Genomic DNA, 23,366 nt, shown 5'->3' with positions numbered 1-23,366 from the left:
GGAAAGGTCAGAACCTGCAGGCATTTGATGAGTACAGAGCATAAGCCTTGCCAGCTTTCCGAAACTTAATTGAGTTTAAAACCTGCCCAAGTGTATAGCCTATAAATGAGGAAAGCTGTCATTGTTTTAAGTGCTAGGTGAATAGTTGTGCTTTCCCTTCCAAATAGTTGAGCCTTCGTTAGAAGCTTACGAATGAAAAGTAGTTTTCACTGCTGCTCCTGAGAGAGCTTAAAGTAAGAGCTATGGAAATCCCAACCGTCATTAGCTTCCTAACTTGCCATCTCTTTCTCTTTCTCCTTCCTGTCTTCCTTAAAGGCACTGGGAAGAGTCCACAAACACAAAGCTGTAGTAAGTATCATGCAGATTCTAATATAAAACTCTAGTTTACATTTTTTAAAACCTTTCAAACTGTGTGTGTGATCAGTTGTTAAAGACAGACTGCTAGTCTAATCTCTTACTCTTCTTCTTAGCTTCCAAAACCAGAAGATCTAGCCATAATCTGTTTCACCAGTGGAACTACAGGTACACCTTAGAAGTATTGTAATGGGGAGACAACATTCTTTGGTTGGGGAAGTGAGATTAGAATTTTGAGATACTTTAATGCTATAAAAGCAGATTCTATACTAAACTGCTATGAGCCCTAGTTTTTGATGGGTCACAGAAACTTCAGTTGTATGTCTAGGCTGCTGAGAAAGACAAAGGTTTTGGAGGTAGGGGAAATTATCCAGCCTTGCCCATATCCTGGATTTATCTTCACATTTGGTAGGACATTTAAGGAAGTAAGATGGATTATGTGTATTCATTGTATAACCTATCATTCTTAAGCTCTTGCATATTTATACAAGCGTTTTCAGCAGCTTAGTTAGAAACTGGATGTATTCACTATTACATATATTAACACCTTTTTTCCTCTAGGAAACCCCAAGGGAGCAATGATTACTCACCAAAATATAGTGAGCAATATGTCGGCATTTGTGAAAGCTACAGAGGTAAAGTGTGATTGTTTTAAGTGCTAGGTGAATAGTTGTGCTTTCCCTTCCAAATAGTTGATTCCTACTTGCAACATGCATGGCTGGCTGGCAGGGATTATGGGAGTTGTAGTCAAACAACACCTGGAGGGGTAGTAGATGGGAAAGGCTGCTTTGTGAATTAATCTTAATTATAGTTGGGTTTAGAATGCACCCTCTCTTGAAGGTTCGCTGAAATTAATTGTAAGGGGAACCAGAACATAGGTGTGTCTGCTAAATTTCTTAATACTTCAGATTGCCTTATGGCACTAAGTGCTGTAGTGCTCAGAACAGTGTTGTAAGAATTACTGCAATAATATAAGGTGGGCCGGTGCTCCCACATGAATAGTGCTCTGAGTGGCTTTCCTAAGGCCACTGACATTTGATGGTTGAGATGGTATTTGGGCCAGATGCTATCTGACATGAAGCTTATCTCCATAATGAATGTTCCACCAGTTTTCCCCACGTATTTTAATTGTAGCTAACGTAACCTAGTGTTAACTCTATAGCCAAGTGTATTATTGCTTCTCTACTTGCCTGATTCGAAGAGCTCTTGCATAAAGCACAGTATCAAAAGATATCTGGACTTTTTAAAAAAAATAACAAGTAGATCAGTCGGTTTAAGAAGGAGGATCCAATCGAGGGATGATTGGACGAGGCACTCAGCCCTTTATATCTGATGTTCCTATCTAGCTTTTGATATGATAGAACATCTCACTTACCCAGTTTTTCTTGTGACCTTGAGGCAAGAAAAAGCATTTCTAATACCTCTGTTATCAATAACCCAGGATTAGACCCGAGAACCCTGTTAGCTGTGAAAGCCACACTGGAAATGATTGACAACACTTTCAAACCCCATTTTGCAGCTGATAGGGCAATGTGGTATAAAAAATAGTCTCCAGATTAACTTGATCAGCTAACTTGGGTTTTTGTTTAATTTGTAGCTTGCATTCTTTCCAGTTGCTTTGGTGGACATGTGTACTGGTTCTGTTTTAACTGACATGGAATAACAGGCGGGAATAAGTTGGTGACTTGGAACTTCTCAACTTTTCATCAGCAACTTTTAAAAAATACTGTAACCAAAAGACCAAACTTTGTTTCAACTCTTTTTAAAAATTCAAGGTTAACCATTAAAAAGATGAGCTTTGGGATAAATATGTGTTCGGGTATCTGTTCTTACACTAAACAAATTTAACTCTTACATTTTTCTCTTTCTTTCCTTCTATTGGTGCTTCCACTGACAGAAAGCAGTTTTTCCTTCTACAGAAGATATTTTAATCTCCTTCTTGCCTCTGGCCCACATGTTTGAGAGAGTTGTGGAGGTAGGAACCTGTATTTTCTATGTAACAATTAAGTAGTGTCCTCTTTTTGCAGAGTGGCTATATAATGAGTGCCAGAGACACACACATTTCCTATTTGCCTCTTGCACATGTATTTGAAAGAATTATGCAGGTAAGACTCTTTCTTTGTGGGGAAGCAATTTTTTTGTCAGCCTGTCAACAAGTAAGCAAGCCTCTGTAGACCAAATGGGACTTTTAAAAATGTTTGAACTCTGAAAATTAGTGTAAATTTGCTTCCCTTCCCTGATCTGATCAAGATTTCTACTGCACTTCTAGTCTTAATAGTACAGCACAAATAGCTAAAAAATAGCAATAGTATAACACAAGTTGCTAAGAAAGTTTTCTAGATAGCCAAAACTGCGTCACAGGATAGCCTTTTATTTTCTTTCCAGATATTTCAAAAAACAAAGGCTTTAGTTGATATTTTTATTTCCACACAGTTTATTTTCCCAACTCACTTGCTATAGGTTGTATTGACGGTTCTTCTAGGAGGGGGGTTGTTGGGCAGTATTGTAATAAAAAAAGAAAAAGTTTTATCCCCCCCCCTTTCCTTTCCGTTTCCAATCCAATCCATCACTCTTAACTTCTCAGTGGCAGGCTTAATTAGCAGCTAATGGACCCTTTTCTTCACTCGAAGCATGTGCAATAATTCTTATATCCAATTTTTCATCTTAAGAAATGCAACTTGGGTCGCTCTCGGAGACAGCATCCAGGAGATCCGAGCTTGCTCGAGGGCTTTCCATCCAGTGCCCTCACCCCCTCCTTACTTTCGAACTCGGAGGTGATTTATGGGCAACCGCGGACGAGGCTGCATCTTCCCTTCCACCGGGAAGAAATACGGGAAGCTGATTTACTCCCATCTCAGCCCCTTAATTACTTCGTGTGAGCTGGAGAGATGGTATTGTCAGCCATCTTCCAAGGTGCCCCTAGCGGAGCCCCCCCCCCCGAATGAACTTCTTGCCTATGTTGACCCTTCTAGTAGAGTCTTTCAGTGCCATAGCACTCCTCCCCCGCCCCAGCCTTACACCATTCTTTTTACAGTTGATTGTGCTGATTCCAGCCGGTGTGTAAAGAATGCGCTAAGCCATTCAAATAAGCTCCAAAGTAGAGGTTTTGATAGTTTTCTGGTTTCCTCCTTGCTCTAATGTAGATAGCCATACACATACTAGTGCAAGCTGCATGGGCACATATAGACACAAGTTTCACTAAAAGCATAAATACTTTATAAAAGGTTTGTGCTAAGTGTGTAATATTTTGAAGCAGACTGAAAGGTTGGTACCAGAAATAGTGGCTGAACATTTGCTGCTTGTTTCCTGATGCCAAACCTGTTTGGTTTTTTTTTTTTTGTTAAGCATTAAATTATTTACTTTTAAGAGCCAGTGGAAGAATGTTCTGACTGGCAGTAAGGCATTGTAAATAGAACACACTTTCCTAGGTAAGCATTTAGTTCAAAACACTAATAATCGGGGCTTGATCTCGTTTTGCTCCTCTCCTTTCTCTCAGTTCTGGTAAGTGTAGCATGGCACACTAGTGTGCCTTCAGCCTTTGTATCTAGCTAGCTAACTTCTTCCTCTTGAATGAATGAATAAACTTTATTACGGTCACAGACCAGGATTAAAAAAAGCATATAGATAAAATAGCAGTTAGGATTTTTTAACCGATAATTGTTAGAGCAAATGAGGACAAGGAAACAGGCATAGGAAAAAACATCTGAATAAAATACAAGATTAAACACGGATAATGAATGGATAAAAAACTGATAATTTTTAAAAATAATTTTAATTAAGTTTCATATTACCAAATTAAACACATCAAACCAATTAGTCCAAATTATAACAATACATATCATATAATCCAATTGTTTTCCAAATTATAAATTTTTGTGGGGGGTACCCATGCTTCTTGATCGGCAAGAGTCCAATCCTCAAATATTTCTGCTGCTTTCATATTAAGAATGATATTTCCAGTCCCCTCTTCTCAATCCTTGTCGTTACTCATTTTCCTTTTTATTCACCTCCGAGTTGCTCCACAAGTGGTTGAAAAAAACAGTCTTATTTGTCTTTCTGTGCAGACTTTGTACTGCTCTCTCGTAAATCACTCTCATCCAACAGTCCAGGAATTTTGCTTGAGCAAGCAATCGCCATCAAATACAGTCTAAAAACTCGCTCTTTAACTTTCCCGACCTGTTGCATCGTAAATTAGTCTTTTTCCAGGAGGGCTGCCCCTTCCAGTTTGCAATCTCATTGAAAATAATAAATCTTCGGCTCGCCCTCCCCAAGACCAAACCTCCTGCAACACATCCGTATCAAATTTGATACACATTCCGTATCAAATCTCCTTTCTTACTGCGTCATAGAGAGAGCCTTCCTTCTTTCCAAGTCCTTTACAGAGTAAAACCTTTAAATCCATATTATTCCATATTATTCCACACAGTTCCTTTTTAGTCCCATTTGCCGATTAGTTTTTTTGATGGATCTTCTAAGAGGGAGGGTTATTAGTAAATCACATAGAGCAAAAAAAAAAAGTCATCCCCCCCTTTCAGTTCTGTTGCATTCCATTCCACATACCAGAATGTCTGTAGTACTTTGATGTAATCTTCCATCTCAATCTTCTTCATTTCAGTGGTAAAATTGTTAGCAGATAAAATCCTCCTGCCTCTCTTGAAGCATGTGCGTGATCTTTCACCAATTTTTTTTCCTTTTAAGTAGCACAACTAGTTTCGCTCCTGGAAGTAGCTTCAGAGGAGTTCCGAGGCCCGCTCAGGGTTGTGCACCCAGTGCCTCACCCCCTCCTTCTTTCGAACTCAGGGGTGATTTATGGCAACAGCGGGTGAAAACTGCATCTCTCCCCCCTGGAGAGATGTTAGGGAGACTGATTTACTCCCCATAATCAGCCTCTAATTATCTCATGTGGGCTGGATAGATGTTAATATCCGCCATCTTCCAAGGCGCCCCTAGCGGCACCCCCCGATAAAAAACTGATAATTAAAACAGATAAGAACTAAAAACAAACTAAGACACTCAAATAAAACAACTGTAAGAGCATAAGAACTAAAAGACTCGCAGATAAAACAACTATAAGAGGCTGCAGAGTAGAAGCCTCTTAGAGGACACTCACAACATTAGAAACTGCTGTGCAAATATGGTTAAATCAGACAATTAAAACAATGTACAGCACTAAATTTAGAAACAATGTACAACAATAAACTGTCCCAGGGAGTTGACCTTATATCCAATACAGAAAAGGCAAGCCAGGACTTTTGGCTTAGCCAAAGTACAGTGGTACCTCTGGATGCGAACAGGATCCGTTCTGGAGCCCTGTTCGCATCCTGAGTAGAACATAACACACGACTGCACATCTGCGGGCCGTGTTTCGCCACTTCCGCGCATGTGCTGATGCCATTTCGAGCATCTGCACATGCGTGAGTGGCGAAACCTGGAAGTAATGCGTTCCATTACTTCCAGGTCACCACAGAGCGTAACCTGAAAATGCTCAACCTGAAGCATATTTAACCCGAGGTATGACTGTAACTTCTTGTCTCTACTCAGAGTTCCCAAGTGTTAGAGAACCCAGGACCCACTTTTAACCCAAACATGCATTTGGAGACCCACCTCTTAACCTTTGACCATATATTTGCATGGTGGTAGTGCTCCTGTTGCGACCCACCTTGGATCCAGCCACAACCTTCGGGGGGGGGGGGAGTTTGAGAAGCACCACACTGTTCTGTGTATTTTAAGTGAGATTGTCTCATCCTCTGTCTCTAATGCTTTCTGAATGCCTTCAGTGCATTCCAAAAGTTGAAACATACAGCTCTGCTGTAGACCAGTGAAAAAAACGTTGGTGTGCCTGCTGATCTCTTTAGCCATATGTCTCCAGGCTAATTCGCCAAGCAAGATGGGTAATTCCTACAGCATTTACCCAGCAAGAAATTCAGCGAACTTGCTGACTGAGTTAAGGATGAGATTTACCAATCTTGGTGCTAGATTGTGAGGCAGGAAACACAGTATGAACCAGACTAGTCAAACATTTGCATGCTCATTGGCATTGGGGTGCAGAACATATTGAGGACTGTAACTTTTGTTTTAGTTGGGTGTGTGAGGCAAAAATGATAGAAATAAGTTGCTTAGACAGCACTGTTTTTCTTGGTAAAGATACTTGGGCAGAGTCTAGCTATGGCTAAACAGTTAAACTTGTGATATGCCAGAAGAGTGTAAAGAATGCTTTAAACTACACTTAGAAAATATGCAGAATGTCCCTAATTTTTAACTTGGGCAAATCTACTTGTCCAGCCAGGTGGGTTTGGTTTTAATAATCTATATGGTGTCATTCAACAGTGCGTGATTCTCTGCCATGGAGCTCGGATAGGATTTTTCCAGGGAGACATCAGGCTACTCATGGATGACTTAAAAACTTTGCAGCCTACAGTGTTTCCAGTTGTGCCAAGACTGCTGAACAGAATGTTTGATAAAGTAAGTCCACGAGCAATCGAATCCAGTCCGTGCTTTCCTTCTCACTCCCCTTACAAATTCAGAAGAGCACACTTTGCAGCTTGGTGAACCTGCCTGTAGCCATCAGCACAGACATCGCAAGCAAAGTTGCCTCTAGGATTTGCTCGGTGAACCTGTATCAATAAGCCAGTAAATGACCCATGCAATTTTTTGCTGCAAACATAATAAAAAATGGTCTCTCTTCTCAGATCTTTGGCCAAGCAAATACTTCATTTAAGCGGTGGATATTGGATTTTGCTTCCAAGAGGAAAGAAGCGGAACTTAGAAGTGGCATAATTAGAAATAACAGCCTGTGGGATAAAATGATTTTCCGTAAAATACAGGTAACTATACCCCTGCATTTTTAAAAATGAAAATAGTGTGCTCACAGGAGGGGGCAGAAGCAATTGGGTTACAACAACAACAACAACAACAACAACAACAACAACAACAATAATAATTTATTATTTGTACCCCGCCACCCTCTGGGCGGCTTCCACAAAGACCAAAAATACACTAATATGTCATGCATTAAAAACTTCCCTGAACAGAGCTGCTTTAAGATGTCTTCTGAATGTCAGGTAGTTGTTTCTCTCTTTGACATCTGATGGGAGGGCGTTCCACAGGGCGGGCGCCACTACTGAGAAGGCCCTCTGCCTGGTTCCCTGTAGCTTTGCTTCTCGCAATGAGGGAACCGCCAGAAGGCCCTCGGCGCTGGACCTCAGCGTCCAGGCAGAACGATGGAGGTGGAGATGCTCCTTCAGGTATACTGGGCCGAGGCCGTTTAGGGCTTTAAAGGTCAACACCAACACTTTGAATTGTGCTCGGAAACGTACTGGGAGCCAATGTAGGTCTTTCAAGACCGGTGTTATGTGGTCTCGGCGGCCGCCCCCAGTCACCAGTCTAGCTGCTGCATTCTGGATTAGCTGTAGTTTCCAGGTCACCTTCAAAGGTAGCCCCACGTAGAGCGCATTGCAGTAGTCGAAGTGGGAGTACAAGTACACCCTGCATGGTAGAAACATCCACTTTCAAGAGGATGGCTTCAAACAATCCCAGTAAAGAGCCTTCCTCTTTTCCTGGCATAGAATTGCCAAATGGGGCCCACTTACACATTAATTTATTATGCAGTCATCCTACCCTCAGCTCCTTTGGAAGGAAGGGCAGGATATACTTTTAATAAATGTATTAAATAAATGAAAATTCCCTTCTACTGTACATGCTTGGTTTTAGAATGGCCACTGATCTTCATTGCTATGTCATGGAACAATTCCAAATGGTGAATTAACAAGGCAGCCAGTGGTACTGTGAATACTGTTCTAAGGAATAATCTCTTTATTCACTTAACTCACATGTACATAGAAACAATCAATGGGATTTGCACATCTGAGTCACATTGAGATGTATATCCAAGTGCCACTCACCATAGCTTTTTCCTGGATGCTACTGTTGGAATGAAAATAATTGTGAACACTCCCCGCCCCCCTTTTCAGGCAAATCTGGGAGGAAAAGTCAGGCTAATGATAACAGGAGCAGCTCCTGTTTCTGCCAATGTACTGACCTTCCTACGAGCAGCTCTTGGTTGTCAGGTGAGTTTGGACTGTGACTGAACTGTAAATCTGCTCTACTTGTTATTTCGTAGTTTCCTTAAAGCATTTTTTTTAATGTCAAGAGTATAAACGCCATACTTTCCTCATAGTGTTAAAGTATAACCAAAAAGAGTAGAATCTGAGTAGGGGAGAAGCTGATGTGCAGGTTGTCTCACTCTAAGGATGTATTTGGGGGGTGGGATCACTTCTAGTAACATGTCATTAGATGCCTCACTACCAAAAACTAGCTCTCTTTTTGATAGCACGGTATTTCCATGAAGTGGACAGTAGTCCATGAAAACTTATGCCATAATAATAAATCAACAAGTTGGCTGCAACAGACTTACATGCCTGTCCTTCTGAAAGCATTATGCCCATGAGTGGAAATATCCCATTCCCAATGCACACTTAAAAGAGAGAGATGTGCTTCCACAATTCAGTGTGTTTGGCCTGTAGGTATAATGTTAGGCCAGGGGCTGGATGCTAATGTTTATTATTAAAACTGCAAGAATGTATTTCAGAAAACGTTCCAAATTGAAAGCAGATGGGATTTTGTTCAAATGTTATAACAAAAGCTATGAGACTTGTGATTACTCACTAAAGACAGTTCTGTAGGAATGATTGCATATGTTGGAATTCTTACTGAAAATATTGGTAGTGCAGGAGGGTAGAGAGACCATGGATGGCTTAGCAAAAATGAATCCTACATTCGTACAGGGTTTTTGTAAAAGCTTAGCCTGCATATTGCCTACAGTTCTGTTTTTTTTTTGTGTTAAAGGAACAACAGAATATGAGAGGGGCTATAAAAGCTCCAATGGCTAATTTCTATACTCTGTTTAACAGTTTTATGAAGGCTATGGACAGACAGAATGCACAGCTGGATGTTCCCTAACAGTACCTGGTGACTGGACCGCTGGTAGGGCTTCTGTGTTCTTTCTTGAAACGTTGTTAAAAAGATGGCATGGTAACTCAAGCATGAAGTGAGCCTTCCAAAGAAGTTTATGGATTGTTAGTGCAAGGAAAGGAAAATTGTATTGCTTCCAGTAGTGGTCCACATATCTGGTGTTCTGGAAATAATGGGAGTCTTGCTGTTCTGCTCTGTGCAATCCCACAGAGGGTGGAGCTTTTCAATTTGCATTTCATTTCCATATTAGACTGGAATTGATAGTATATTCCATATATCTGGTGGAGATTAGCTGTGGAAGTTCCTGATAGCAGAACCAGCCATCTTCATATTACTCCGTTTCTTGCTTGACTACATTGGCTGCTAATTCGTTTCCAGGCCCAGTTCAAAGTATTGTTTTTGACCTATAAAGCCTTAAATGGCTCAGGACCACAATACCTCAAGGACCACATCTCTCCATATGAACCTAACCCAGGCTTCCTCACCCTGGCCCTCCAGATTTTTTTGGCCTACAACTCCCATGATCCCTAGCTAGCAGGACTAGTGGTCAGGGATGATGGGAATTGTAGTCTCAAAACATCTGGAGGGCCAAGGCTGAGGAAGCCTGATCTACCCAGACCCTGAGATCATCCTCTGAGGTCCTTCTTCGTATGCCGCCTCCTTGAGAGGTCCTGAGGGTAGCAATGCAAAAAAAAGGCCTTTTCTTCAGTGGCTCCCTGTTAGTGGAATGCTCTCCCCAAGGAGGTTCGGCTGGTGCCTTCATGATACACTTTTAGGCCCCAGACCTTTGGCTGATTAACATCCTATTCCTTTTTAAATGTGTTTGTGGGAAGGGGAGGGGTTTTATTTATTTGTTGTTTTTGTCCTTGTTTTCCAATGTATTTTGTGTTTTTTAAATCTTATATATTTATGTTGTTAACCACTCTGAGATCTACGGATGAAGCGCAGTATACTAATTTAATAAACAAAATAAAAATAAAATTTACGCACTAAGTACCAGCTTGCCTGGCTGCACTTGAACTCAAGTCGGGTTCCCACTGGTTATTTTGATAAGACCAGACGAACACAGTAGCTAATCACAGATCTAGCTACTTTAATGAAAGCAAGCCTTGGATGCAAATGCATGCATGGAAAGCCCTGTGTAACGCAAATAAGGCATTGTGGTAACAAAGCACTGGGCATTACATACAGATACAGCAGTGCCATCACTGAAGCAATATCATACACTGCAGTTTCCAGTGTATCATTTAGGTCACATGGATCTCTCTCTATAGTCAATGACCATGAACAAATTTGGTATGTATGAGTTGACTCTAGAAGAGTTTCTTTTCATCAGTGTGATGGCTGGGAGCCTTAATGCAACTTTAAAAAGCTGAGGTCAAAGTACCCTTTGAGACATTCAAAACTCAGGCTTGGGACCATGAGAAAACAATAAAGAGTGCAGTCTGAATGACGCCACTTCTGCTTATGTAGAGCTACAGTTATAAAGCGAGTACTATTGCCGCATGCTTAAAGACATTATTTATCCAACAAATAGGTCACGTTGGTGCCCCAATGCCTTGCAACATTGTAAAGCTTGTTGACGTTGAAGAAATGAATTATTTTGCTGCCGAAGGAGAGGGTGAGGTAAGTAGCACTCTAAATCCAAGGAATGGACCTATGCCAGGAGTCCTACGTCTCAAATTGTACCCATTGTTTAAAAATAAATACAATCTATATCCAAAGAAACCATAAAAAACCCTCATTCAGTTTAATGACCTTGGATTGTGATCTCGATCAATGCAGTTTGTCATACAGAGACAAATGCTCTGGTAATACCACTAAAGCATGAGATTAGAGAGAGCAGCTCTTGAGTGAGATGCACTGGCTACACTAAACGAGCTTTACTCCCACTCCATCCTAACACTGAAGCACTTAATAGGACAAACCTGTCCTGCAGATTTTTTTACAGAGCGTGTATTCCATTCTATTTCAGGTTTGCGTAAAAGGGCCAAATGTGTTCCTAGGCTATCTGAAGGAACCTGAAAAGACTGCAGAAGTTCTTGACAAAGATGGCTGGGTACACACCGGAGATATCGGGAAATGGTTACCAGTAAGTAAACCTGTGAATCGAGCATTTTCAGACATAAGACCAAATATCAAGATGGCTTGCCATTGCTTTAATTCCACAGACAGAGATGTCCAGTCTTTCCATTGCCCTACATATCTTCTTTCCTCTTTGCATTCTTTTTGAACTTCACAAACATACTTTATCCTCCTTTAAGAGTGTTTCAGGTTAGAATGGGAAAGAAAGGTACCAGAGGGCTGCTTCAGTCCTTTAATCAGAAACCAATTAAAATGCAAAAATTAATGCAAGTTAGTAAGAACGATGGATTGCTAATCCTACTCAGAGTAGACCCATTTAAGTTAATGGTCACAACTAATGTAGTCCATTGATGCTTTTGAATTATGGTACTGGAGGAGACTCTTGAGAGTCCAATGGACTGCAAGAAGATCAAACCTATCCATTCTTAAGGAAATCAGCCCTGAGTGCTCAATGGAAGGACAGATCCTGAAGCTGAGACTCCAATACTGTGGCCACCTTATGAGAAGAGAAGACTCCCTGGAAAAGACCCTGATGTTGGGAAAGATGGAGGGCACAAGGAGAAGGGGATGACAGAGGACGAGATGGTTGGACAGTGTTCTCGTAGCTACCAGCATGAGTTTGACCAAACTGGGGGAGCCAGTGGAAGACAGGAGTGCCTGGCGTGCTCTGATTCCATGGGGTCACAAAGAGTCGGACACGACTAAACGACAACACAATGTAATCCATTGATTTTTATGGGTCTGTTCCAAGTAGGACTTAGTGGAAAACAACCCAATGTTCTCTTAAGCTTCACTCACAAAAAAGTCTGTGTGATTTGATGCAGCATCATACTGCTAAGCCTTTAGAAGTAACTTAAGCATGTCCTTGTCTGCATGTGTAGATCAAATTGCCTGTTGTAAAAGTGTCATTAAGATGGCAAGCCAAAGCACTGAATAATATGAAGTTAATTACAAAAAACAACAACCCAAGTTAATGACAGAAACAGCATTCAGACTGGTTAGTGACTACTTGGTTTAATTCTACAAGGGATGGAAAAGAGGGAAATAGTAAAATAAGGGGAACAGCAACAGATGCCAGAAATGTGAAGCTTCTAATTAGACAAGAGGAATCTGAGAATAAACAACACTGGTGACAGCAATGCACATTCTAGAGACTATGTCCCTTTTTTAATACTGAACTAGTTTCATTCGAGGAGGGACGCGGGTGGCGCTGTGGGTTAAAGCCTCAGCGCCTAGGACTTGCCGATCACATGGTCGGCGGTTCGAATCCCCACGGCGGGGTGCGCTCCCGTCGTTCGGTCCCAGCGCCTGCCAACCTAGCAGTTTGAAAGCACCTCCGGGTGCAAGTAGATAAATAGGGACCGCTTACCAGCGGGAAGGTAAACGGCGTTCCGTGTGCTGCGCTGGCTCGCCAGATGCAGCTTGTCACACTGACCACGTGACCCGGAAGTGTCTGCAGACAGCGCTGGTTCCTGGCCTATAGAGTGAGAAGAGCGCACAACCCTAGAGTCTGGCAAGACTGGCCCGAACGGGCAGGGGTACCTTTACCTTTAGTTTCATTCTGACTTGAACGCAGACCGTTTCTTCCAGCTACTATACTTACCTTAAGGGTCAGTCAACACCACCATCAGGATTGTGATATAGAAGCTGGCCTTTCAGTGGAGTTAAGACAATGCAAATTTCGTATTACCACAATTACTACATTTCTTTATGTTGGCATGCCATCTGCAGCTGTTAGACAACTAGTAGAAAGGCCCAGCTGTGGATCGATATATCAACAACATGAGGAATGGATGAATATGTCCATGGATTTAGCAGTGCAACCCTCTGATTACCTGCGACCTGTGGGGGCAGGAAGAGGTGGATCGGTGAAAGCAACTGCACCTACAGGAGATCCTGACTGCTACAGTGGATAAACTGCAGCAAATTGTTGTAATAGAGTGTGCTGCCACCAGAACACAGTTGCACAGTATACCTGAAAGGGTTCAAACTGCAAAGCTAAGTTGCATAGTATCTCTCCTGGGATACCAACCTTAATACATAGAATGCCAGGCATTTCAGACTCTTCCCCAAGACAGATGATTAAGCAGCCCAGAACATTTAGTACCCAGCCAACAAATGGAGGAGGGCGACAATATACCACTGTAGCAGCTGAGGCCTCTTTACCAGGAGAACCTGGGAATGCGTTCTAAGTAGTCTGAGGCATTCATCCCATCACTGTTGACAAAGTTGGGACAGTGTATTATGCAATGAATGTAAATGAATGAATCTTTGATTGATTTATTTGACGTTTGTAACATGCTCATAGCTGATACATTAGAACTGTTTGTTCTAATGTAGGCATAAATCAGAGAGACAGAGAGAGAGAGAGAGAGAGAGAGAGAGAGAGAGAGAGAGAGAGAGAGAGATCTAGTTGTTCCAGATGATTCAAAGATAATGAGCAAGGTCAAATGCTACTGTGAACTATTCCTTCTATTGAGTCTTCTGCTAGCACTTGTGTTATTGTTCATGGAGCAATGTGGTCCTGAATTCATTACGTGAACAGTTTTTAGGAGTAAGCTAACTATTATTATTGTGTTACAGAATGGTACACTGAAGATAATTGACAGAAAAAAACATATATTCAAACTTGCACAAGGAGAATATATTGCACCAGAAAAAATAGAGAATGTTTATATGAGGAGTGAGCCTGTTGCCCAGATATTTGTCTATGGTGAAAGTTTGCAGGTATGTTTACCTTAAATGTCTATTAGAAATAGCCTTCTAAATGGAGCATGTAAGCATAATTTTTTTAGTAGTTAGTGGATTTTATTTACAGTTAGATAAAATGCTTACTTCTGGACAGGTTAGACTAGCAAAGAGCTGTTTGTAAAATATAAAAAGTGATATTGCTTATTTGGGAAAAGCCTATTTTTTAAAAGATATTTATTTCTGTGGTAGTACTAATGTGTACATTTAGGCTACCTGATACAAGCCAGGCTTGATGAATGTCTAATCTATGCCGGGAAACATTCTTCCATAAATGTTGAGTCTTAAATGTGAAGTCCTTAGAATTTTAGGGCAGATTTATTTAAATATTTACATCCCATTTTCAAACCTGCAATGAGACCTTTAAGAAGGGCAACCTAATTTGAGACCATCATAATGAGCTAAAAATGATGACCCAAACCTAATAACTCAGCACCAAGATTTAAACCTGCTGGAATAAAACTATTATGTTTTGTCATTGAAAGGCCAATCGAATCTCTTCATAGTGTCTTCTCCTACCTGCAGTGATGCGACAAACCCCTCAATAGCATTGACAATAGCATAGCTTGCTACTTGACTGTACTTTGCGGGGTGGGGTGCGGGGTTCTCAGAGAAACTCATAAAATGAATTGTCAGTGGGCAGCTTCTAACATGCTCCCTTACTTCTACTTAGGCTTTTCTAATAGGAATTGTAGTACCAGATCCAGACGTTTTGTGTAGCTGGGCCAAGAAAAAAGGACTGGGAGGCACCTATGAAGAACTATGCAGGAGCAAGGTAAGGGATTGGATCTGTGATTTAGAGAAGTCTTTTCTTCCCACCCTTTTCATAAGCTTCATCCAGGCATCCATTCTGCTCCTGAGACCACAACGTGGCAGGTGAACGGGGGTTACACCTGCTAGCCTCATCACAATGTCTACACATCATTGCAGTCTGCTTTTGTGCTCTGGCTAGCATTGCCTAGAGGGTTGACTAGGGGTCAATGTGGCCCTCAGTCCACAAAAGCTTAACCACCTCTGGTCTAAAGGATGTGGTGACTCTACTCATACGTTTCCCTCAAGCAACTGAGAGTCCTGGATTACTGAAACATTCAGTTTCATGGGGGAGCCTATGCATGTACAGCTAGCTCCTCCCTTTTAGATCTTCAATGAACACATGCAGGTGAGGGGTGGATAAAGGTGGATAAATATCCACAATAAAACGTGCACTTTTGATAGGTGGTCCACAAATAGTTCAGAAATACTTTCTCTCAGTATTGTTCTATAACTCTTATTATTCTGAATCCCAATAGGACATCAAAAAATATATTCTGGAAGACCTGTTGAAAGTTGGGAAAGAGTTTGGCTTGAAGTCCTTTGAACAGGTGAGTATCTCTTTGAAGTTTCAACTATAATATTTGTACTTTGATTTCATATTAAACTGCTTTATTTGCATAGTTTTGCAGCTGGAAACTTTAACTGGTTCATTAGTGAATCAAAGCTCTATTTTTAGAACAAACTTGAATCTGTGGGGCTGATTTTTGAGAATGCATCTTAATTTCATCCCACTTTTACTGCACTAGGGACTAGAATAGAGGTGTCTTTCTCTTTCCCTCTTGAGTGTCAGTTATGTAATTTTATCACAAAGACAAAATAAACCTAATGCTGCAAACAAGTAATGAAAGCATCTTTAAGATCAAAAGTTTAAAATATAAATTGACAAAATATAACCAACGGAATATGCCTAGCACTGTGTTTGTGTTTATCAATAATAAACCAAATGCTGTAATGTACAAATAGTAATAAATTCAAAGAAAATGCTATAATAACTGGATGTGTTTCAACCCAAGTGATCATCTTCAGTGGTACCACAAAATATTACAAAAATTTCAGTCTCATCAACCAGCATGCTTGTGAACAATATAAAATAATCTGCTAGGCATATTTTATTGGTTTATTTTTTATTTTCTAACTTTTCCTTTAGTTTTCATTGTTAAATCCTACTTTGCAGAGTTATACTGCTGAGTATTCCTAACATAAATCACTTAGAACAAGCTGTTCTGAACATTATCTCATATATTTCAAAATGCCAATTTTGCTGTTAATACTAGTTAATGAAAAAAGTATGCAAAATCTGACTTCCTGTCTTATCTTTCCAGGTCAAAGGCATTACCCTTCACCCTGAAATGTTCTCTATCGAGAATGGCCTACTAACGCCAACATTAAAGGCAAAGAGACCAGAGCTACGCAAATACTTCAAGTCCCAGATAGAAGAACTCTATGCCAATATACAAATGTAACTGAGGAAAACTGTTGGAGAGAATGGCATTTGCTATTGACCTTCATATCTCTAAATTGACTACAGCAAATATAGGGAAGGAAACAGTGCAATCATTAACTTGTACGCAAAGGGGTACTCGACATAGGAAAACTGAAGAAAATGGAACACTGCCTTACTGTCCACTTGTGTTGCAGACCATTTTTTATGGTGACATACAACTTCTTCAATGCGCCTTAAAACTGTAAATGGTATCTATGTGATTTGTAAGTTATTTAAGACTTCCTCAGCCAAAAATGTGACTCTCTCCAAGGCATGTAAAGGGATGTGTGTGTGTGTGTTGCTAGCACATTTTATTGTCTTTAGTATATTGTGCAGCTGGTGGTTTCTGCCCCATGGAGATTTTTAGTGCACATTGAGAAAGGCAGGTCCCTTAGGACGCTGGCAGAAACTTGGCTACTTTGGTTTCCTGTTGACTCCTTCGAAGCTTTTCTGGGTGTGTCTTATGCCCTAGGAATCTAGATGAAACTACCAATGCAATACATGTTGACTTCATGAGCTCCAGAGATGGTTGGGCCATTGCAACATCATGCTGTAGCATGCATGTGGTTGGAATTCCAGTGCTGGGGCTAACTGTCATGCTCATTCATTGTTGGCCACTAGATTGCCAGAGCAGGCTTAACCTTGGCCACTTTTAACTTGATTATCTTTGTGCAAAGTTGGCTTCTGCTTCACACTATTCTCACTTTCTGATCTCCAATATACAAAAAAACCAGAAACTGGGATGTGGTTTAACATGGGACATTCTTTCATTAGGCATGAAGTGGGGAAAGATATTTCAGTTACCATGTATCTGCACCTGTATTTCATTGGGTGGGGGGAATGAAATTGAAATGCCTTGTAATAATCCATGCTTGAGGGTTTTTCCACATAGCAAGTCATAAATTCCTGTTTAAATATATGTAAACAAGCACAATGAAGTTTGCACTAAAGATTGTGTAACTGTAATGCACTACTCAGTTGTATAATTTCATACATATGTACCCTAATTGCACAGCCAATACTCATAGAGTATTAAGTCACTTGTTACATTGGAGTTCGATTGTTTGCTTAGTGTTGGCTATTTCTATATTTTATAAACCAAAATTTCCAAAAACCAATGAAGGAAACCAAAATAAATATTTCTGCATTTAATTTGAGTAAACCTTTTTAAGAAATTGCATCAAATGTTCATAACAATGGGAACCACTGTCTGAAAAGTGTGGCATGGTAAAATGTAGTTTAAAAGAAACTGAGTATTACTAATTTATTTATGGGGTGAGGGGTGTTACTTGAAGTACTTAATCATGTTCCAAATGAAGCCAAAGAAAAAGAAATTGTAGGATCCTTAAAGTTGCTCTGCTGGATTTTCAACTCTTGCTTTCTCTCGCAGGAGTTCTCTGCAATTATGGTGAAACAATAAACACACAACTCTGTGTACATCTATTGCAGAGAGCTCTTTGCAAATTCAGAGTGCTCAGCCTGTTAATAATCATGGGCTATAGCTTACTACATGAACAAGAGGAAAGCAGTAGCTCATAAGAGGAGCTTGTGGTACAGTTAACATCTGCAGTGGTCTGAAAAAAGCTTGTTAAGAACTTAAGAAAAGCGCTGCTGGATCAGACCAAAGGCTCATCTAATCCAGCGTCCTGTTTTCAGTAACCACCCAGATGCACTCAGGTCCTGCTTTCAGTTTCCCATAGGCAACCATGCATTTGAGCTTCCCAGCAACTGCCTTATTCAAAAGACTGCTCCTCCAAAAATAACCTGAGGTCATACAATGGCTTTGTCCTTCCCCATTGCTGCTCCATTACCAAAACCCTTTGACTAGCGTGGGGGGTGTGTTTGTTTGTTTGTAGCTCTTATATCTGCAAAAAGTTTGGCTCCACAATTTAAAGCAGGGATGGGGAACTTATGCCCCTCCATTTGTTGGACTAAAACTCCCATTACCTGGCCATTCTGATGAGACCTGGAAGTCCAGCAACAGTTGTGAAGCCACCAGCTCCCCACCCCTGATTTAAAGAAACAAGTTCCCTACTTCACTCAGGCTGCAGCTTTATATCCCTATTGGACATGGATTTAGAAAACGCAGGAAGTATCCTCAACTCTTTCCCTATTTGAATCAAAACTGTTAACTCTGGTGTCTTGTTTTGTAAGTTTTTAATGTATGTACTCTGTATTTGGAAGCTGTAAATTACTCTGTAATATTCTAATACCTTAACAGTCTTTTGATACTCGCTTGCTTTGAGGAAGCGCCATCTATATTATAGTCCTGCTTACTGTAAATTATGTAAAATTTACAAACATTTCTGCTTCTTGTTTGACCAAAAGCACTTAGAAGAACATGGCCTTTATTACTATATTGGGTGTGTGTGGAACTGAAAATTAGATCACCTTTAAAAGCATACTCCTGATTCTTTCTAGTTCAAATGGTGGAATGGATGTCTTCTCTAACAAATTGTTTGTCTGATTAACTTGAAAAACAGTGACATGAGGTGTTACAGGCTAAGAAGTGCCAGGATCCTCCCTTTCCCCATTAAAGTGAAAAGAATAGAGCAGTACTCTGCTAATCTAAGATTAGTTGTGCTGCTTATGCCTTATCTTCACGCTTCAGGAACACATCTGTTGGCTCTTGGTCCACCCTACAGAGTACACCAAGTTCTACCTCACCCCACCCCTCTGTAATTACTTCTCCAATTCAACCACCATAAGTAAGTGTCTACTGCTGCCCTTTCACCTAGTTTGGCAAGAGACAGAAATATGCAATCTCGCTTTATCTTAACATCTCAGATGCTTGCAGAAACATGCCCACAGCATGCAGTAAAACTTTAGCAAAAGAGCTTGTTGTAGTTTAGAGTGTGTTGTAGTTGCTTTCAGATAAGCAGCCTGGCAACTCTGTAGGTGGTGGTAGTATTGTTAGCAAATACTCTGCACTGAATTTGGGGCACCTGGCAGATGAACTTGGTTTCAGAAACCTCTCATGGAGAGTGCAGCAAGCAGTTGAACCCACTGAGGGCATCTTGTCAAAAGACCCTCCAAAATTGGGATATGCCCTTCTTGTGATGATGCCCACAAGAGAGAAGGCGAGCCTTTTCCCTCAAAACATCTAAGGGGGCCCTGAGGACAATTCTTTAAAATTAATCTAACCATGACATGGGTTCCCTATGTTTCTAAATCTTGAGGGATAGCAAAAGAAGTAGAATGCAGAAAGAATTAGGAATCCTACTTACACTTTAGATGAAGAAACTTTCTTGCTTTCTCAAAACGTATTTGCTTTCTCAAAAACGACCACCACAAACTAACGACCACCTTTGCTCACCTCAACTATCCTCAAATAGTTGCTTCTCCCAAAGTTCTCAGCCAAGTCACTCAGCAGGGGGACGTGTCACAGCCGAGGACATGACACCATTGCTTTAGCTACCTTGCTTAACTATGGGCATGGCTCCCCTTAATATTCTTTTTTTTAAAAAAATGTATCTTTTAGTGAGTTAAGTGGTTTTATTTAATTTATTTTTAAAAGTTCTAGACCCCTTTGCACGCAGCACAGTGATTTTCTGGAAAGGACAGGAAACGCCACACACACACACTTTTCAGCATGGTGGGGTCACCAAGGGAAACACTTCTGGCCTAGACTACGGCCGCTGTTTCTCACTTAATAGTTAAAAATAACCCCTCTCAACACCCTGTAGTAATCTGTCCAGTATTATGATTGACAGGAGCAAGATTTCACTCTTAGACCTCCTCATCTGCCTGCTTCTTTCAGTTTCTGCCCAGTGTCTTCCACCAAGAAACAAACACCTTCCAATCCTGTCTGCATGGATGAAGTAAGACAAATCAATCACCTTTACAAAAGATGCACAGGCTGTCTTTTAGCTTCATAGCTCCTCCTCATTTCTCACTACACACAGGTAGGTAGCCGTGTTGGTCTGCCGTAGTCGAAACAAAATAAAAAAATTCCTTCCAGTAGCACCTTAGAGACCAACTATGTTTGTTGAAGTCTGAAGAAGTGTGCATGCACACGAAAGCTCATACCAATAACAAACTTAGTTGGTCTTTAAGGTGCTACTCGAAGGAATTTTTTAATTTTGTTTAACTACACACAGTGTATGTGTGCTAGGGCTTCACGGTGAACATGTTGACAAGTCAGTGCCAGTTCAAATTAAAGGCTGGAGCTCTCTCCCATGCCCTTTTCTCTTTCATAATCTGTGTGTCCAAGGTGGGTGGGTATGTTCTCAGTAGCACCTGAAACATTATAAGCTTGGTGGTTGAGTCTAGAAGAATAGTTCAGCAAATAGTCAACACGTGGTCTGGACTGCAGGAATTTAAATTGAGCTCTTTCTCCATTTGCATAGATATCTTTCATACCGCTGTAGTAAACCTAGAGAAGTATCTTAGACTCATTGCACTTTCAGGTAAATTGCAATATCAAGTCAAGACTTGTTCAGAAGAAGCTCCAATTAGTCTAACATGCATCAGTGTTTCACACTTTTGAGGGAGGGTGTAGTAACACACCACTCTTATTTAAATGTGAATATTTAATCATCTTATTAGCCTCAGCTGTACTGAGCAGGACATACAGTAACCCTGATGGAAGCGGAACATGAAAGGCAGCACATAATATGTCAAATTCAGTGAAAAGAATATAGATTAAGGCTGAACTGAAGTGCCCTAGCATGGCTGTGATGGTAGTACTGAACTGTATTCTTCAGTTCATAGAAAGTTCTTTGATCTGACAAAGAATTACCTTGAGTCATATCTGTGTCCTTCCATTAGTGGAAGAGTCTCTGAGCCAGTGAAGGCTTCTATGAATAAAAAAGGGAGACAATTTTTTGCAAATTCACCTCTTTTACAATCTCCTGTTGTTCTGGGGGCCCCCAATCTTTCTGCAACAGATTTAGGAGGCTGTAAAGCAGGTGTGGGGAATCCTTAGCCTTCCAGTTGTTGCTGAACTACATCTCCCATAAGCCCCAGCAAGCATGGCCAATGGCCAGGGATGATAGTTGTTGTTCAACAGCATCTGGATGGCCAAAGGTTCCCCATGCCTGCTAGACAGGGAAGGAAAAGTCAGCAAAAAATACTTTACTCCCTTTCCATTAACAGAAGCCTTTGTCAGTACAGTGGGACCTTGGGTTAAGAACTTAATTCGTTCCGGAGGTCCGTTCTTAAGCTGAAACTGCTCTTAACCTGAAGCACCACTTTAACTAATGGGGCCTCCCTCTGCCGCTGCGCCGCCGGAGCACGATTTCTGTTCTCATTCTGAAGCAAAGTTCTTAACCCAAGGTACTATTTCTGGGTTAGTGGAGTCTGTAACCTGAAGTGTCTGTAACCTGAAGTATATGTAACCCGAGGTACCACTGTACAGTATTGTCCCGAGGCACTTCTTGCAGGATGTACAACGAACCCTCAGGTGTCCATTGATATTGTTGCCAAGAACTTTGCGGATAAAATCACTTGTGTCTCACTTGGAAGTCCAAGTTGACTGCACTGCAAATGTTGGGCATCTCCTTAATGTCATTTGGTCCTTTTTATTTGGATGGCTTTCTATTGAGACAGCCTGACATTATGGGCAGGTTGATCCAAGACATGTGGCCTATCACCTGTATACTTGATCCCTGCCCATGATGACAATTAACAGCTACCATAGGGAGAGTGTGTGACTGCAAGTGTTGAGTGCCTCCTTGGAGCTCCAGGGTGGTTTGTCACACTATTGACTTGTGCTGTATCTTATTTGTCCCTAGAGTCAAGGTTGTGGCTGGTCAGCTCCAGAAGCTTAAGGGGCAGTCATTTGTATCAATTTCAATGTGGTTTCAAGCCCAGGTTTGGAATTGAAACTGTCTTAATCTTGGTTGCCATGAAGCTCTTTAGGGGGGCGGGCCGAGGAGTGTATCCCTGTTGCTTCTTACTAGAACTTTCAGTGGCCTTCAAAGATTGACCACAATATCATTCAGGATCACCTGTCTAGGATGAACGTGGGATGCACCATGCTTCAGTGGCTCTGCTGATGGGCAGACCTTAGATGACGAACTATTGCTCTGCCTCACAGGTTTTCTGCTCTAGAGTTCTATTTTATTTATCCCTGTGCTATCTAACAGCCACATGAATCCAATGGGTGAAAGAAGCAACATACAGATGACAACAAGCTCTGACTGAGGTGGGACATTGAAATCCAACACTGAGTTGGAATCAATGTTATTGATGGAGCAGAGAACATGTTTCTTATTTGAAACTGTTTGCAATGCATTCCCATGACTTTCTTAAAAAATAAAACCCTCTCCTCCTTTACATTTGGCAGCTCCCTCATTGCAAGAAGTGAGGTTACAGGGAACCAGACAGAGCTCCTTCCCGGTAGTGGCGCCCACCTTGTGGAACACCGTCCCTTCAGATGTGAAGGAAATAAGCAGCTATCCTACCTTTAAAAGCCATCTGAAGGCAGCCCTGTTTAGGGAAGTTTTTAATATTTAATGCTGTATTGTTTTTAACACTTGGTTGGGAGCCGCCCAGAGTGGCTGGGGAAACTCAGCCAGATGGGTGGGGTATAAATAATAAATTATTATTTATTATTTTTATCATTATTATTATTATTTGTTTTACATTAACTGAAGATCAAAGAGCCATCTATGAATGGATGGATGCAAAGAAGCCCTAGCTGCACTACTCCTAACCAGCCACTCCGTTCTGTCTTCTGGGTGTACAGTTTCGCACAGACGTTGTTGGCCCACAACTCCCTAGTCAACTGCCAGCGGTAACTGGGGTTGTAGCGCAGCAACATCTGGCAACCAAAGGTTGAAGAACGCCAGTAATGAACTGTATCCAGAAAAATAAGGGTTACCTACTCCCTTCCAACCACTAGATGGCGCTGCTCCTCTGTTCTCACAGCTACCAGCAGCTAACGCCGCTCGTCTTCTAAAGCTCTTAG

At 41.1% G+C, this 23,366-nt stretch overlaps 2 protein-coding genes across 5 annotated transcripts in view; one reads left to right on the top strand and one right to left on the bottom strand.

Moving 5' to 3' along the window:
• The window catches only part of ACSL1 (acyl-CoA synthetase long chain family member 1), a 46,516-nt gene extending 28,911 nt beyond the window's left edge, over positions 1–17,605 (top strand). For 3 of the 4 annotated variants that reach the window (XM_082237910.1, XM_082237908.1, XM_082237909.1), the window contains exons 8-21: positions 316–348; positions 471–522; positions 916–989; positions 2,252–2,329; positions 6,682–6,816; positions 7,044–7,178; positions 8,325–8,420; positions 9,264–9,336; positions 10,862–10,950; positions 11,300–11,416; positions 13,993–14,136; positions 14,831–14,932; positions 15,447–15,518; positions 16,293–17,605. In XM_082237910.1, coding sequence (XP_082094036.1) covers positions 316–348; positions 471–522; positions 916–989; positions 2,252–2,329; positions 6,682–6,816; positions 7,044–7,178; positions 8,325–8,420; positions 9,264–9,336; positions 10,862–10,950; positions 11,300–11,416; positions 13,993–14,136; positions 14,831–14,932; positions 15,447–15,518; positions 16,293–16,433 — 1,341 coding nt within the window. In that variant the 3' untranslated portion in view covers positions 16,434–17,605. Of the gene's footprint in view, positions 1–315; positions 349–470; positions 523–915; positions 990–2,251; positions 2,330–2,381; positions 2,460–6,681; positions 6,817–7,043; positions 7,179–8,324; positions 8,421–9,263; positions 9,337–10,861; positions 10,951–11,299; positions 11,417–13,992; positions 14,137–14,830; positions 14,933–15,446; positions 15,519–16,292 lie in introns of all 4 variants that reach the window. The other variant, XM_082237911.1, reaches the window with a different exon arrangement.
• Positions 1–23,364, bottom strand: part of HELT (helt bHLH transcription factor) — a 131,487-nt gene extending 108,123 nt beyond the window's left edge. Inside the window, exon 1 of the mRNA XM_082237937.1 lies at positions 23,284–23,364. The gene's annotated coding sequence lies outside the window, so the exon portion shown is untranslated. The remainder of the gene's footprint in view (positions 1–23,283) is intronic.
• Positions 23,365–23,366: the final 2 nt, after the last annotated feature.

The sequence above is a fragment of the Podarcis vaucheri genome (assembly GCF_965113315.1).
Source record: "Podarcis vaucheri genome assembly, chromosome: 9".
NCBI classification, from domain to species: domain Eukaryota; kingdom Metazoa; phylum Chordata; class Lepidosauria; order Squamata; family Lacertidae; genus Podarcis; species Podarcis vaucheri.
Note: the sequence above shows the minus strand (reverse complement) of the source record. Positions and strands in the feature narration are given on the sequence as shown.